Source organism: Crassostrea angulata, chromosome 4 (genome assembly GCF_025612915.1).
Source record: "Crassostrea angulata isolate pt1a10 chromosome 4, ASM2561291v2, whole genome shotgun sequence".
In the NCBI taxonomy this organism is placed as follows: domain Eukaryota; kingdom Metazoa; phylum Mollusca; class Bivalvia; order Ostreida; family Ostreidae; genus Magallana; species Magallana angulata.
Window position 1 is genome coordinate 17952261 of NC_069114.1, and position 14836 is coordinate 17967096.

The 14836-nt window shown below is 35.7% G+C and overlaps 1 protein-coding gene across 1 annotated transcript; it reads left to right on the forward strand.

Annotated features, from left to right (window-relative positions):
* Positions 1–898: 898 nt before the first annotated feature.
* Positions 899–12992, forward strand: LOC128180131 (neuroligin-4, X-linked-like). The gene is made up of 6 exons (XM_052848006.1): positions 899–1566; positions 6007–6156; positions 7592–7780; positions 9341–10148; positions 10428–10531; positions 10941–12992. The coding sequence occupies exons 1-6, from the start codon at positions 1125–1127 to the stop codon at positions 11906–11908; spliced, it is 2661 nt and encodes an 886-aa protein (XP_052703966.1). The 5' UTR covers positions 899–1124; the 3' UTR covers positions 11909–12992.
* The last annotated feature ends 1844 nt before the right edge of the window (positions 12993–14836 follow it).

Below are 14836 nucleotides of genomic sequence, written 5' to 3' on the forward strand. Positions count from 1 at the left end.
ATTACAAATCATGCTAGATAAGCGGAATGAATCGAGAAAACTATTTCAAAAGCGGCTCTTATGATATCCAGATTTTTATACGATATGTCTTCTTCTCTTTGAATATTGTCGGGAAGTGGCGTCAGCTTGAAAACCGTGTAATGCAAAACATTCAATATTGTGTCAGATGTGATGCAACTAAAACATTAAATGTATCATTACTTTCCTCCTCGTTGTTAACTGCGTCTAGCTGGAGTGTGATAAACGATAGATACTTCATTTATCTGTTTATGCCATCTAATCGATTATTTGTATGTATTTGTCATAAACAGCCAAATGGCGAAGTTGTTCTTTTTTTTACTTGTATATGCGTTTACGTATTAAAACCCCTGAAGGAGATCCTTTTCGATAGCACTAGTTTGGGATGTCTCTTCCAAGTTCCAAGTCGCATTTATTTTTTATTTTTTGCAAAACTAGCACCGTACCACTGCTTGAGTATATCCGGATAGGAAAAAATGAAATATCAAATTAGCAATACGTCGCTCTTCCTGTAACTTGTACCATTCTGTATTCAAATTGCGCGTGGCCCCTAGGAAACTTTGATCACGTGACAATTCGTGGAATATTTTCCTGACAATCTCTTCTTCCGAATTAAGATGAATATCAGTTTTTTTTCTGCAGGGTGAAAATAAACTGCATTACCGCTAAAATCCCCGTTTATTCATATATTCCCCAGTGTTATTCAAACGATTCATAGACTTTCAGGCAAGATCATTTATTTTTGTTTTTTCAATAAAATGGAGATCCTTGCAATCAATTTCCATGGTTTGGCTCAAAGTTAGGCAAGATGGAATGATCAATTGGCGGCTCAGTCCAATGGCCAACCTTGTACCATGAGACGTTTCGCGGTCTTTGTCAAGCATCTTCTAGGTGTGGATAAACAGTGCGCGTGCCTGACTAACGTGTTGAGGAGGGAGAAAGAGAGAAATATACATACTTGATTCGAGAAGATCTGGTATTGATTAAATTTCACGCTAAGATTTCGCATTGTGAGTTTTGTGATCTTATAAATGTCATGAGTATACCTACTGTATGAGAAACAACACTGTAAAGGGAATCTACGGGGAAACTGACGTCGTTGGAATATGAGACGGACCGTTTTCGGCATGGTACTAGCAAGCAACTTACTGGGGATTCTCGCACCTGTTATTTTAAAGCACATGTCCTCGGAAATTCAGCTCAAACAGGGTCGAATAAGGGGATGGCTGACTGATTTCCCTGGAAAAGGAAAACGGAAAATGGCACCTGCCGACGCTTTCTTTGGACTGTCCTATGCTTCTTTAAGAAACGGTGATCTCAGATTTCAGAGACCTGTTGCATCTTTCGAGACTTGGCAAGGAACGAAATTATTACAAAAGTCGTCGAAATCGGCGTGCTCACAACTTCAACTTAATTTGTCAAATAGTGAGGAGGTATCGAACAGTTTTCCCCAGGGGCGACCGGAACATATAAGTAATATTCAGAAATTCACGGCTCACACGAGCGAGGACTGTCTCTCACTGACCCTCTATAAACCCAGTAGGAGAGGTAAGAACTTAATCATGTTAGAAATCGTAGAACGGAGCTGACTGTCGACCATGCAGTGTCCTTTGGGTGCCTTATAAATGTAAAAGCGCTTAGTTCCTTCGGTTTTCATATTTCACATGCATTAATGTATATAATAATGATAATAAGAATGTTTTCCAACATATCAACTTTTTATGCATGGCGTTATATACATGTAACTAATGAATCATCGTTGGTAACAATAATTAAAAATTTTGTTTTGAAGAAAATAGCGTGTATATATAGTGAAGAATCCAATGAAATGGTGCACGAAAGTAGTTTTTGGAAAAACATTGACGCAAAATTGTTGTAAAAAATGAAAGCGGGTCTTGTCAATAATTATTGCCAGCTGAAATATGTATCTATTTTTCAAGTGTTGTTGATGAGACACATTATATTGACAAACACGTTTCAAGAAAGAGAGAGTTTATTGCGAGTGAGCAAAATCAATATAAGATCAACATGGTGACCGCTAGGATTACTCCAAAAAAGGGAATAATCCTGCCTCTAATCGTTTGCCATATCATACGGTTTTCTGAAAGTGTTAATCAATCCTGCATCCCAAACTGGATTCGAAACTTGGGCTTTGGCGGCGAATGCTAAAAATGTCTCTCCGCTGATCTTATACAGACCCTAGGATATAATCTACAATGCAGATGGATGCAAATTGCGATAATAAGCAGAAATCGAAGATATAGTTCTCCTATTGTGACTATTGACCACAAAGAATTTGGTGGTCTAGTTCGCGCAGACAGTGACGCGCTATTCATTATCATCCGTTGTCGCTCGTTTTCTAGCTGCCTAATGCCGTTCGGAACTCCCACCAACTGCGTCTCCTCGGACTTCATTAGACTTGAGATTTTCTAGCAATAAAAAAATAGTCTCAAACAATTGTTTCCCTAAGGCATGTGAAGTGTACAGTTTCTCTAATGAAGATTCCAACAACAAACTCTCTCTTCTAATATCTTATTACAGTCTGTGTCACCAAAGAACTGTTTAAAGAACAGGAAATGGCCCACCAGCGGAATAGCTTCTCAGCACTGTTGCTTTTAATTGTTTTCTCTTCGAGCATAAGCTCTACAGGGTTCTGAGAGAAAATTTGAATTCGAAAGCTGAAGGTCATTTTTTTTATTTATTTAGCATATTTTGTTGCATAACTATATTTTACAGTTATCGTGTTATGCAAATGGGGTTTTTTTTGTGCAACTCTAAAAAACAGTACATCGACAAATATTATTTCACAGGGATACCGATCTTTTGCGACAAAAATCACTATGCTTGTATGTATATGGAGTAATCAAAAACACAGAATCACACTCTTATATTAATGTTAGAACGATTCGACATTAAAACAACGATAACTTCCCAAGTTTATCCCCTGCAGACCTCATTGCAGTTAAACATAGAACAGAAATGGTTCCATTCTACAGTTTAATCAGTCTATCTCATTCTGTAAATACAAATTACTGTTCCGGTGTTATGTTTGGGATCCATTCCGCATGGTTTGAGGTTGTCGTAAAATTTTCGGAACATGATGTTTTTATGTACATAGACCGACTACGATTAACGTAAATGGGTCCGGGAGCAGAAACACACAACAAAGCGAGACGCAGTCAAATTTATAATTCCATTAAACATTATGTGGTTTCTGGACCAGAGACTGCGATGTACAGACAATTTAGAGGGATTGCACCAACAAATCAAGCAGAGCATTGTTAATCTTTATATTTTGGTCTCTGAACTGGATTCTTCCATTGAACGTGTCGACAGGAAGTTCGATGGAGGCGCCTTCCTGTTTCTTTTTAATTTTTCACCATGGCTACCAAAGTGATCATTTTAGCGAGATAAGCTATAACAAATTTTGTATCTCTTGAACAAAAAAAATCTTATTAGTTGTATAAGTGCATATAGTTATTAAAATGATTCATTTTATGGACATTCAAGATTCACATAATGCAAAGTTGCATTATGTGAATCAACTTTGCATTACTGATCTTGTATTGGATAACTGCAAGATAAACAGTTTAAAATTCCATTAAAAGGTAAAACGCAATTTATATTAGTATGATATCTTGGTTATTTATTTGGGGGGGGGGTTTAAGGGGTGAGGCGGGGGTCTCCACAGTATGCTTGATTTTGATTTTCTAGCGACGAGGTCCAAGTATTGACGAAACAATATTCACGATAGTTAGAGCTCCAGTCCATTTGTTTATCTGTGCTTAATACCATGAATAGTCGGTCCTCTATTTGTTGCCGATGTCTCGGGTTCTTATTACTGGTAAGCCAAACATATATCAGATATAAACGAGGCTTGATGACCATAGGGTTGGCATGGAACCGAAATACTAACTAAGTCCAGGAAAGTGGAGGAATTTCCCAAGCAGACGAGTAGATAACACTAGATCACGAAAAGAGCAGGGTTCTCAATTCGCTGTCCCGTGATTAGTTTTTGTCTGATGTTGTCTGTGCTGTTATTATCGTCAGATTACCGTTCAACACAGTTTGTCTCCGAAATGTCAGATGTTTCGTGTGACTTGAGAAGGATTGCGTGATGTCATGTTGCTAGCATTTAGTTACCAATCAGTAATGGTCTGCGAAACATGGATTATCATTTCTTAACGAAAGAGAACCATAAAAAAGATCATGCTTATATGTGAAGGAATGTTTGTTAGTACACAGTAAAATGAGTTGCAAACAACTTGTTGAAAAATAACGTGTTCATAAATTATGAAAAAATATCTTTAAACTTGCCTTGAATTCCTCGTGTCTTTTTGCTTAAAAAATGTATTTCTTTCAATGAAAGAATTTAACACTGTTTTACTCGGAAACGTCTTTCTAACAATGTAATTAAATTAAAAAAGAAGTATTTAAACATTTTGGTTTTGATGGTTCTAAGAAAGAAAACAAATAACTGTATTTTGTTTTGTTGTTGTTGTGTTGTGTTTTACAAACAATAAACCCTTAAAAAACAAAAATAAAACAATTTTCTAATATTTTTGTTCATTGGTAATGTACCTTGTAAAAACAAAGTATAAAATCTTGAGTACCACAACCTATTGTTATTTGTAGAACACTTTCAACCAAAAGAAAAACGAGAATATCTAGTGAAAGTTTATATATGTACGTTACAAGAATCGGTCGATCAAAATCATGGATAGTCACACTTTCCCTGACCAACTGCAATCGATGCACATTACCTTACGATGGTCCTAAGACTCCTCTATCAGTCTTTAACGATTCTTTGCCGTCCACTCATTAATTTTGTACACATGGTTTCTTCGGTTAGTTTGCCTCTAAGACAGATTATTCTGCTGAATAAAGGTCTCAGTTTCTCGAGAAATGGAGATTTTTCGAATAAAGAATATTTGGAGATTTATTGATCAGATTTATTGATCAAATAAATGTAAACATAATACCGGTAATATTTGAATTGATTATCAGAAGTAATTCTTCTTACCAAAGAAATCGTGTGCTGCAAATTAAAATTTGAACATCAAATTCGAGTCCTAATAAAAGAAGATAAGTGTAAGATTTCGATTTATTTCTATTTACGATGGCATCAATTTCTATGAATGTTTAACATGTTAATATTCGTTTTAAAAAAACGATCTAACTGCTGTTGAATTCATTCTTGCAACTTCGATTCCTCACAGAAAATGTCATTAAGAGAAGGAATTAGGTGTAACCAATCTAATTATAGTTATTTAGAGTCACGTGACTTTTCCCGTCATTCACAGCACTCCGTCATGTCAGACTATCGACACTTGCTTTGGCGCCCAGTGACGATGACACGAGTGTTTGTTACTAATTGATACCCATGGGTCAATCGTTTCTGTCAATTCTGTCAAAGCAATTGCATCGCCTTTCATCGTTCGGTGTTGATAGGAGTCTACAGTTACTTCATCTCAATCTGTTGTTGAACATTGACACATTTTGATTATTGCTAAGAAAAAGTACGTGGACTGACATTATATATACAAATGTCATGTTCTATTAGTCGTAGAATTTACTCAATTATAAGATAGAAAGAGGAGAGGTAAAACTTAATAAAAACTTCATCTCCTTCATTTGTTTTAAGGAAACGATGTATTTTTAAGCTTAGGCAAAAAATTCTAGCTATAAGACAATACCTTGCACTGGATTAAAAATTTTAAGCAGTTTCTTTGTTGTGTTAGCTGATGCACGAGACATTATTTTGGCTGCAATTTCCTGATATCAGGGGTTGAGGATACTTTTAGTGCCACATCCTTAATCGATGTTACCAAACTAACTGAAGAGTGGTAGTTTACGAAGCTTTGATATTGATTGCCTAAGCTCGTATTACCTTTGTCTCCCCGACGGTGCAGTAATTTGTGTGAATGTACTTCCATTTAGTCTTGAGATTTCAATTTAAAATCGTATTTTATTTTTTTTCTTTTGTAGAGAAGAACGATTCATCCCCATTTCCAGTAATGGTGTTCATCCACGGGGAGTCATATGACATCGGAACCGGAAATGCTTATGAGGGAAGCGTGCTGGCGAGTTACGGAAAGGTCATTGTGATCACCGTCAATTATCGCCTCGGCGTTCTAGGTCAGTCATTGGTGACGAGTGCACATCAATCGTAAATTCTCGGGTCTTTCCGAGCCCTGCCGGAAACGCCCGAGGAGTTGCTATTGGAAAATACCAAAAAGATCTTTCTCTGAGTTCTTTTATTCCTTCTTATACGAGAAATCCTGCAAGAAATTAAAGCATCATAAGCTGCAATTTTCTTGTCCAAAAATATTTATAATGGTGTTGCAATTTACTCTCAAAGTGATATAAAAAGATTATGATATATATACTTCTGTTAGTCATATTTATGTAGAAAAAGCTTTTGAAGGGCCCTGATTGATGCAATATTTCATTAATATCGTCCTACACAATGATTGGTTTGCAATATAGACCCTAAGAAAGATAATTTGCTCTTCTTTAAAAAAATAATAATGATTTATTTTAGTATTATCTATTATAAAGGTCTAAGTTACGTGCAAAATTAAAATAAAAATTACAGCTAATATTTCTTTAAAACAAACGCACCAAGCATTAATCACTGTCTCCCAGTGATGGATTTCGTTAAAATAAGACGAAACTCTATAAAGCTATTCATCTCACTGAACGCGTTTTGAATGCGAAGGACTGATAAAGTGCCGTTCTCGCTATATAAAAACGTGTATAATTAACTTCTTTTTCATCTTCAGGGAAATAAGAAATGAAGGTTGAGATATAAACGATATCATTTTGTAATTAATTTCCCGATTATATAATTCCAAAATAATTGCCTGTTTCCAGCGAAAGCTTCATGAAATGGTTTGGCTTTTTTGGCGTGGGATAGCGAATTGGCAAGGTTATATTAACATCTCTGGAATCATCAACTTGTATTCAACGAGATGGTTTCGATACCACTCTGTTTGTACAGATATAGATAAAGTCCAAATTAAAACAAAAGCCTTGTAGGAAAACAGTTATGTGGTGTACTTTTGATTATTGCTGCAATAAATATCTGCTGCATCAATTTTGTTTTTTTTACAGCCATCGCTCTCTTATAGAGTAAGCCTTAAGAACCAAGTGACATATATACATGCAAATCAGTAAAATTTCCGTCAAGGGCCAAACTAAATATGCATGGATTGAAGACAGCAAATTCTCCATCAGTGCTATCAATGATCTCTTCCTTGAAACGTTGATCAGTAATGTGAAATTATATAAATTCGTGGAGGCTAATTTTCGTGGACTGTCAGATTTTAAAACAAGGATTAAATTAGAAACAACAAATTTCACTGTTTGTGAATTAATAATGAGCACACATTCAAGTAGTTTCATTATTCGTTGGGGTTGATACCCTGAGGTGAGGGGTTAACACGAAAATCCACACAAAATTGAACCACCGCGAATATTAGTGATTTTACAGTAAGTTCTACATATTATCCTAGATTTTCTATGCAAGCCACAGCGAGTTGTAAAGATTAATATTTGTATATTTACCTAGGTTTCCTGGGCACGGGTCACCCAAACGCCAACGGGAACCAGGCCCTGCTCGACCTTCTGGCTGTCCTGACGTGGATCAAGGAGAATATAGCGTCCTTCGATGGCGACCCGAACAGAGTGACCTTGTTTGGGCATGGTCATGGTGCTGCTCTTGTTAACTTCCTTCTGTTTGTTCAAACAGTTAAAAGAGGTAATTAGTGTTAGTACTTTACAGTAACTAATGATATACTGTATACAGGGATATATTCGCTCCCGTTTTATTTTTGCCCCTTTCGTCCTGATTGCCAGCGGGCGAATTTAAGACTGGGTGAATGCCAAAGTCTCATATAATATCTTTCTTTAAACACAAATGTTTTTGGGCAAATTCAAGACGGGGCGAAACTACTTGCAAGTATAGAAGGGCGAAAATTACACGGGGCGAAAATAACCCTGTATACAGTGTTGTTTTTAAAAAGGGGTTGGAATAATACGCCCACCTACCACTCCCTAAAAATTCCCTCAAAATACAGTATTGCAGCAATGGCTACCTAAATAAAATTAGACTTGTAAATCCGCTGATACGCTATACATGAACGAGTGTAGTATAGTGCATCGAAGAGGACGGTGTAACAAGCTATTTTTATCAGATTTGGAGATCTCTCTCTCTCTCTCTCTCTCTCTCTCTCTCTCTCTCTCTCTCTCTCTCTCTCTCTCTCTCTCTCTCTCTTATTCCCGAACAAAATGAATATTTTTTAAAGTACTTTCTCTTTACAATGGTGAATAAATGAACGAGCGAAACATGTCTGTATATTGCTGATTCAACGAATAAAAGTATCCTAATCTAAAAACAAGAGAGATGTAGAATTTAAAAATGCGTTCGCATATCATGTACATTGTAGATGCCGAGCATAACAAGGTGGTATTTTTCTAACACCTGCACCTCTTATGAAATCTGTAATATTCACCTAGTAACTAATAATAATTCGACATGGAAAACATACTCTGGGAAAAAAATGAACCAAAAACAAAAAAAAAATGGCCAAACATCAAACGATCTTCACACATCTGAGCTTTTCTTATGATTTATTGTTGCTGGAGGATTTCTTGTAAGCATTTTCGAGACAACAGTCATCAGGCATTTTGATGGTTAAAACACAGAGACTCCGCATCGTAAACTGAACTGACTTCAGTGATTGACATCAGAGCACCAGGTGCCCGTTCCTTATCGCGATCATTATGTTTTATTAGATGACTTTGTATTCCAGAGGTCGAGAGGTGTCGGAAACAAGCTCAGTGGTATATTACATATATTGGGAGGGTTTTTGTACGGATTTGATGGGGCGTGATATAAATGTTGTTACTTGTTTTATTACACTTTGTTTGATCTAAGTAAAAAAAAACACGTTATTGACAAGATGAAAGTGAATACTCAGAAATCATTAAATTTTGATGTGCTTTATTTTTTGTGGATTAACACCTTTTTTAGGATACCCCCCCCCCCCCCCCCCCCCCGCCATCACACACACACATTTTTAACATTGTTAAAAAATTATAAACATTGTATTTATTTTTTCAACAACAAACAAGTAAATTCATGAACCTCTGAAAAATTAACATTCTACGTAAATTGGCCTCAGCAAAATTAAAGATTCATGAGTTCACATGAGTGAATTTCAAAATTTTGTTACGGAAAATATAAAATGGTATTTCATTTTTTAAATCAAGTATACAGTTTTTCGTTATTACATGTAGTTTTTATTTTTCGTTTCAGAGAACCTCTTCCATCGCGCAATCTTGATGAGCGGTTCTGCCGGAAGTTCATGGTCCGAGTCCGTGGATCCCCTCGCTTGTGCTCAAAAATTAGCCGTCAACGTAAATTGTAGCCAGTACATTAACGATTCCGCTAAACTGATACAGTGTTTCAAAAACAAGACCACCGAGGAACTGGTCAACAATGCTCCAACACCACCTAAATATTTCTCCTGCTTCGCTCCTTCCACGAAGATCGGGACTTTTTTCACAGGACCTTTAGACAAAATGATGAGAGACAAAAATTCATACGCTTTCTCGAAGATTCCCGTCATGTTCGGGGTGACGAAGAACGAAGCTTACTCCTACCTGAATCAACAAGAGCTACAAAACGGAATCACAGACTTCCGGAAGAAACAGATTCTTAGGACGTACGTTCAGAACGTTTACAAATACCACCGTCAGAAGATTTTCGAAATCTTGGACCACGAGTATTCGGATTGGACCAAATTACAGAGTGACAAAACCAGGCGGGACAACGTCATGGAGATGATCAGTGACGGTCAGTATGTGGCCCCAATCGTCAAGATGGCCAGGGAGCACGCCGAAACGAGGGCAGGGACCTACTTTTACTCTTTCGGATATTCCACCAGTTCCGAGAGCAAGAGCTTTCCTGAGTGGTCGAGTGGGGTCTTTGGGGATGAGTTGCCGTACGTCTTTGGGGCACCGTTAGTAGACGGGATATCGCCATTTCCAAATGAATACACCAAGAATGAGAAACGACTCAGTGCCTCTGTCATGAGATTCTGGACAAATTTTGCCAAGTCGGGGTAAACATTCGATTGAATGAATTGAATGATATAAAAGATTCGAGTTTAGGACAAAATATGGAAAAAAAAATTTCATAATCTTTTCAAAACCTCTCATTTTTTAATAATTGACGTCTTTCTCTTTGTTTATCAAATATTTCGTTACTTAACTACATGCACTTTTAAACTTTGAAACAAAAAGCAAGGAAAAAGAAAAGAAAAAATAAATGGATTTTAATTACATCATTTTCATAGCAACAGTAATCAAAATATCGTTTCACTATGGTTTATTTTTTTCAGGAACCCAAATTTTCCTGTGAAAGAAACGATATTTGAAAAAGACAAATTCTCAGACATAGATTGGCCGGAATACGACCTGAAAAAGCAACAGTATCTCCAGATTGGTAATTAGCAAACGTTTCCCTAGACATCTATACTTTCATTAATAATCGACAAACACGTCATAACCTTTTTTGCGGGGTTTTTTTCAGTATAAGTTAAATCATAATCGTTATTGAAATACAATGTAGATCTTAAACAAAATTGGCTACGTTAAACTCATGCAAAAGAATATAACTTGTTTATTCTTTAACCTCATCGTCGGATCTTATTTGATTTATCTTGTAAAGCTGCAAGTAAAACACGTAATGTAAACTACACAGAATTAGAAACGTTAAATGTATCCTTTAAGTTGCGTTTGTTTTGTTTAAACAAACACTTAAAAGATCAACCAAATCTTTTGCCTGCATCTTTCTTTTAAACAATAACAAAAAAGGTACTCCTTTTCATTTGAAAACGTGTTTTTTTTCATAGGAAAACGTCCTCAAGTAAGACACCATTACCGCGGCAAACAGCTAGCCATGTGGTTGGATCTTATTCCGAAAATCAACGTGGAAGACATCACAAACAGCGAAAAGCCAGACAGTGCGGAACACAATTTGTTAGATCCGAGAAACGATTCGACCTTTGACGAACCCCAGCGACTCATTACTCGATTCCATAAGTTATTCCCCGCCCCACCCTCCACGACCTCACCCCCGCCAAAAGACCCGCCTTACCAGCCGAACACATCCTCCGATAGTCTGTCAGATAACACGGACGGTGGACCAAAAGTGTTCGTTACGGAAGGAGGCGGTGATTTGGCCACGTCTGTACTTCCGCCGGTCTCAGATTCCCGAGCTGGGGAATCTTTGGCGAGGAGTTCCGTCCCTTTGAGTATAACTGTAGCTATAGGTTGTTCTTTGCTGTTTTTAAACATATTGTTTTTCGCCGGTGTGTATTATCAAAGAGACCGTATCAAGAAGCTGAAACGTGCCAAAGGAGCGTGTGAGACGGAGCTTAGAACTCCAAAGAAGAACGGGAACGACGGAGGCATCTCCAATCCACACGAAACATCGAGTTTAATGACGTCACAAGCGGCGCAACAGCAAAATCAGTTGACGCCATTAAAAACAGTGAATGAAAGACCCGAGGTTCAAGGGAACCCGATATATGCTGCCATATCAAAATCATCAGATCATTCATCAGATAAATACTCATATTCCCCTGTACCTACAGACTCCTCCTCTCCGATGCATAGACATCGGGATCGGAATACACATTCTCATACAAACAATGTTCAGCCTTCGTACAAAGGTGTGAGCACCTTTTCTTCGGGACGACCGCCAGATCGCTCACCAAAAGCTGACAGAAATGCATTAAAGAATAATGACAGACTCCAATCAAAGACAAACAAAGATAACCCGTCTTCTAATTCGACTAATGCAATCACTGTTGTTTAGCATTGATCCTTGTTCATTTGTCATGATGTTTGAGCGATATTTTGTATGCATGTAATTGTGTAAATGTGCATATGTGATCAAGGGCACATGAAATAAAATGAAAGTTTGTTTAATTTATAATCATATAAAGTGTTTGTGTGTGTGATTGTATTGAATGTGTATATGATATCATGTTCAAGTTGAGGACATGGGGGACAACTCTTGCATATGATCTTTAAAAGAAATGTTATGAGGTTCAGTCTCCCCAAAATGGTGTTCAGTCGGCGTTAAATGCAAAGGTACTTAAAAAAGGATTGCTCGATTTGCTTCGAAGTACTTCAAAGTTTGATTTAAAATTAAAATACATGTATATTGTATCATTCTCTTTAGATGACCCACAATTTGAATCTTTTATCGTTAAGGAGGCAGAATTGTCAACCATCAATCAAGTTAACCTTAAAATTTTAAATATATTATTTTTTACCATAAACGATTTTATACTACAGATATTTTAGATTTCACATTTCACATTTTCTTTCATCTTTATATAGAGCTCTCCGTTTGAAGGAGATTAAAATAGTGTGAAAATGGTCACAATCATCTAGCCATCTTAAGATTTACAATGTACATGATTGTATAAATAGACACATCAAACTCTCTAAATTATGGAAAATCACTTGGTGTCATGCATCAGAATCTGCACAATGGTCAAAATGAAAGATCACAATTGGGCCAAGGTCATTGATAAATGTCAAAATTTTGATTTCCATAATTATTTTTTTTCAGTATTTAAGATCACATTTCTCACAAAAGTTTTTATTTTGATTGTTAGAAAAACAATCCTAATCGCAGTTGTATTTTTTTTTAACATACATTCTAATTGATTGTACGAATGTGTTCTTCTACACAAAGTATATATGCGTGATGATTGTATTTTGAAATCCATGAAATTCAAACATGTATTTTTTTATTTTATTTTTTTTGCACAGTGGATGACTCCTTCTTTTACCCTTCCATGAGTGGGATTCGAGCTTTTTGTTAGTATGGATTTGTTGTTATCTGACGATAATTAGATTTTATAGAAAATAAATGCTGTCTGATGTTTCATGTTGTCCGAATTTTGGTTATTAGAATGCATTAAGACGCATTAATCTATTAGCGCTGACGAGCGCCGGAAAGCTTGGCTGTGGGCACATATCTTCAACAGTGGTTTTTATCAGCTAGACCGTAAAGTTAACAACAACCCGTTAAGTTAAAAACGTTGTTTCAAAATTTTCCCCACTGCTTTTAGATGTATCTGGTTATAAATTTCCATGATTATAAAGAGAATTGTTACTTTACGAAGTTAACTACCAAGGCAGATTGTGAAATTGCACACCATACACACAATTATGACAATACCGGTAATATATGTATACGCGCAATTTATAGTTTTTATAAAATCAAAAAATGTTTAATTACAAGCTACCGTAATCTATACTACTATATAAGGAATAAGGAATCATTCTTTGAGTATTATGAGGTGATAATTTTGGTCGGGGCGTGATCAAATCCAATAAAGCCCCAAGGGCTTTATGATAGATTTGATCACGACCCGACCGAAACTATCACTTCATAATATTCAAAGAATGATTCCTTATTACTTATATTTATATAAATTTAAGCGATCGTACGATTAAATATTTAAATATAAATAAGCAAACCCCTTGGCGCCTCAATTTGGCGTCATTTGTATTATGGGATATATAGTACAAAATCGATACGTAGTGTTATCACAGGCAAAGACACTGGAAAATGTAAATATATTAAAATAATAGAGTCGAATTTTTCGGCTTTAATACCAAGAAATTGGAAGAGTAATGTCTTTTGTTTTATATATTTTAAACATCATTGGTACTTGAAGATTACCAATTTGTTTTTATTTTTTCTCAATCAAGCTTCGCTAATTAAAAATCAACGAAATTTCTTTTAAAAAATCTGGAAATCATCTGGATTTTTTGGATTTTACAATCTTGCGCATGAGCATTAAATTCACACTAAATCACGGGAGGCTCTTTAGTTTGTGTTTTCACAATGTCACATTTGCATGGATAAACTCAGAAACGATAATACAAATATGTTTAAATTTTCATTGGAAATGCCATTTATTCTGTTCATCAAAAAAAAAAAAAAATACGGGAGATACTTCTAACACAGTGCAATTACTATAAAAAATACCGAGAGTTCTGAATGTCAACATGGTGTATTTTGAAGCGAGTGAAAACGTTGGTGAAAAAGTGTTGAATTCTTCATTATGAATTAAAGTTTTAGATGAAAGGTATTTACAGCCTCGAAATGGGCCTTGATTTATATTTCCATGCCACATTCCTCTTACTTAGTTTTAATTTTATCAATCTGTCATATTGAACTTCACATGATATCATATTAAACGTTAATACATTACGTACACACATTTTAGTCGCATTCAATTTGAGTTCTGCATAAAGAACAAATTAAAGATTCAATAATCTCATTTTTTTAAATAAATCATGAATAAATAAGATATGGTTAAGGTGGCCATATGGTCAACAAATTAAACTTCATATCTTAATTAGAATTTTAAATTTAATTTAGCCGTAAACTGTTGTTTAGCAAAGAAATTTGTCCAATTTTTCAGCTTTGAAATTTAATATTAAATCCTCTAAAGGAGATTTATACAGAATAACAATATAAACTTCTTAAATTGGTAGGTATGTTATCAGGAAATAATTTTAGCGCTAAATTACATGACGCATTCACTTTTGTTCCGTCTCATGTTATAATATGTAAGGAAAATCGGTTAGATTTATTTTAATTCACTCCACGAGAGAAAAAAAAACAAAGACAACGTATTATGTCAGGTACATTGTGTCACCTGTGTCTAGTGTTATGGATTTTCATTCTTTTTAAATAAGATTTTGGTGTTTTTTT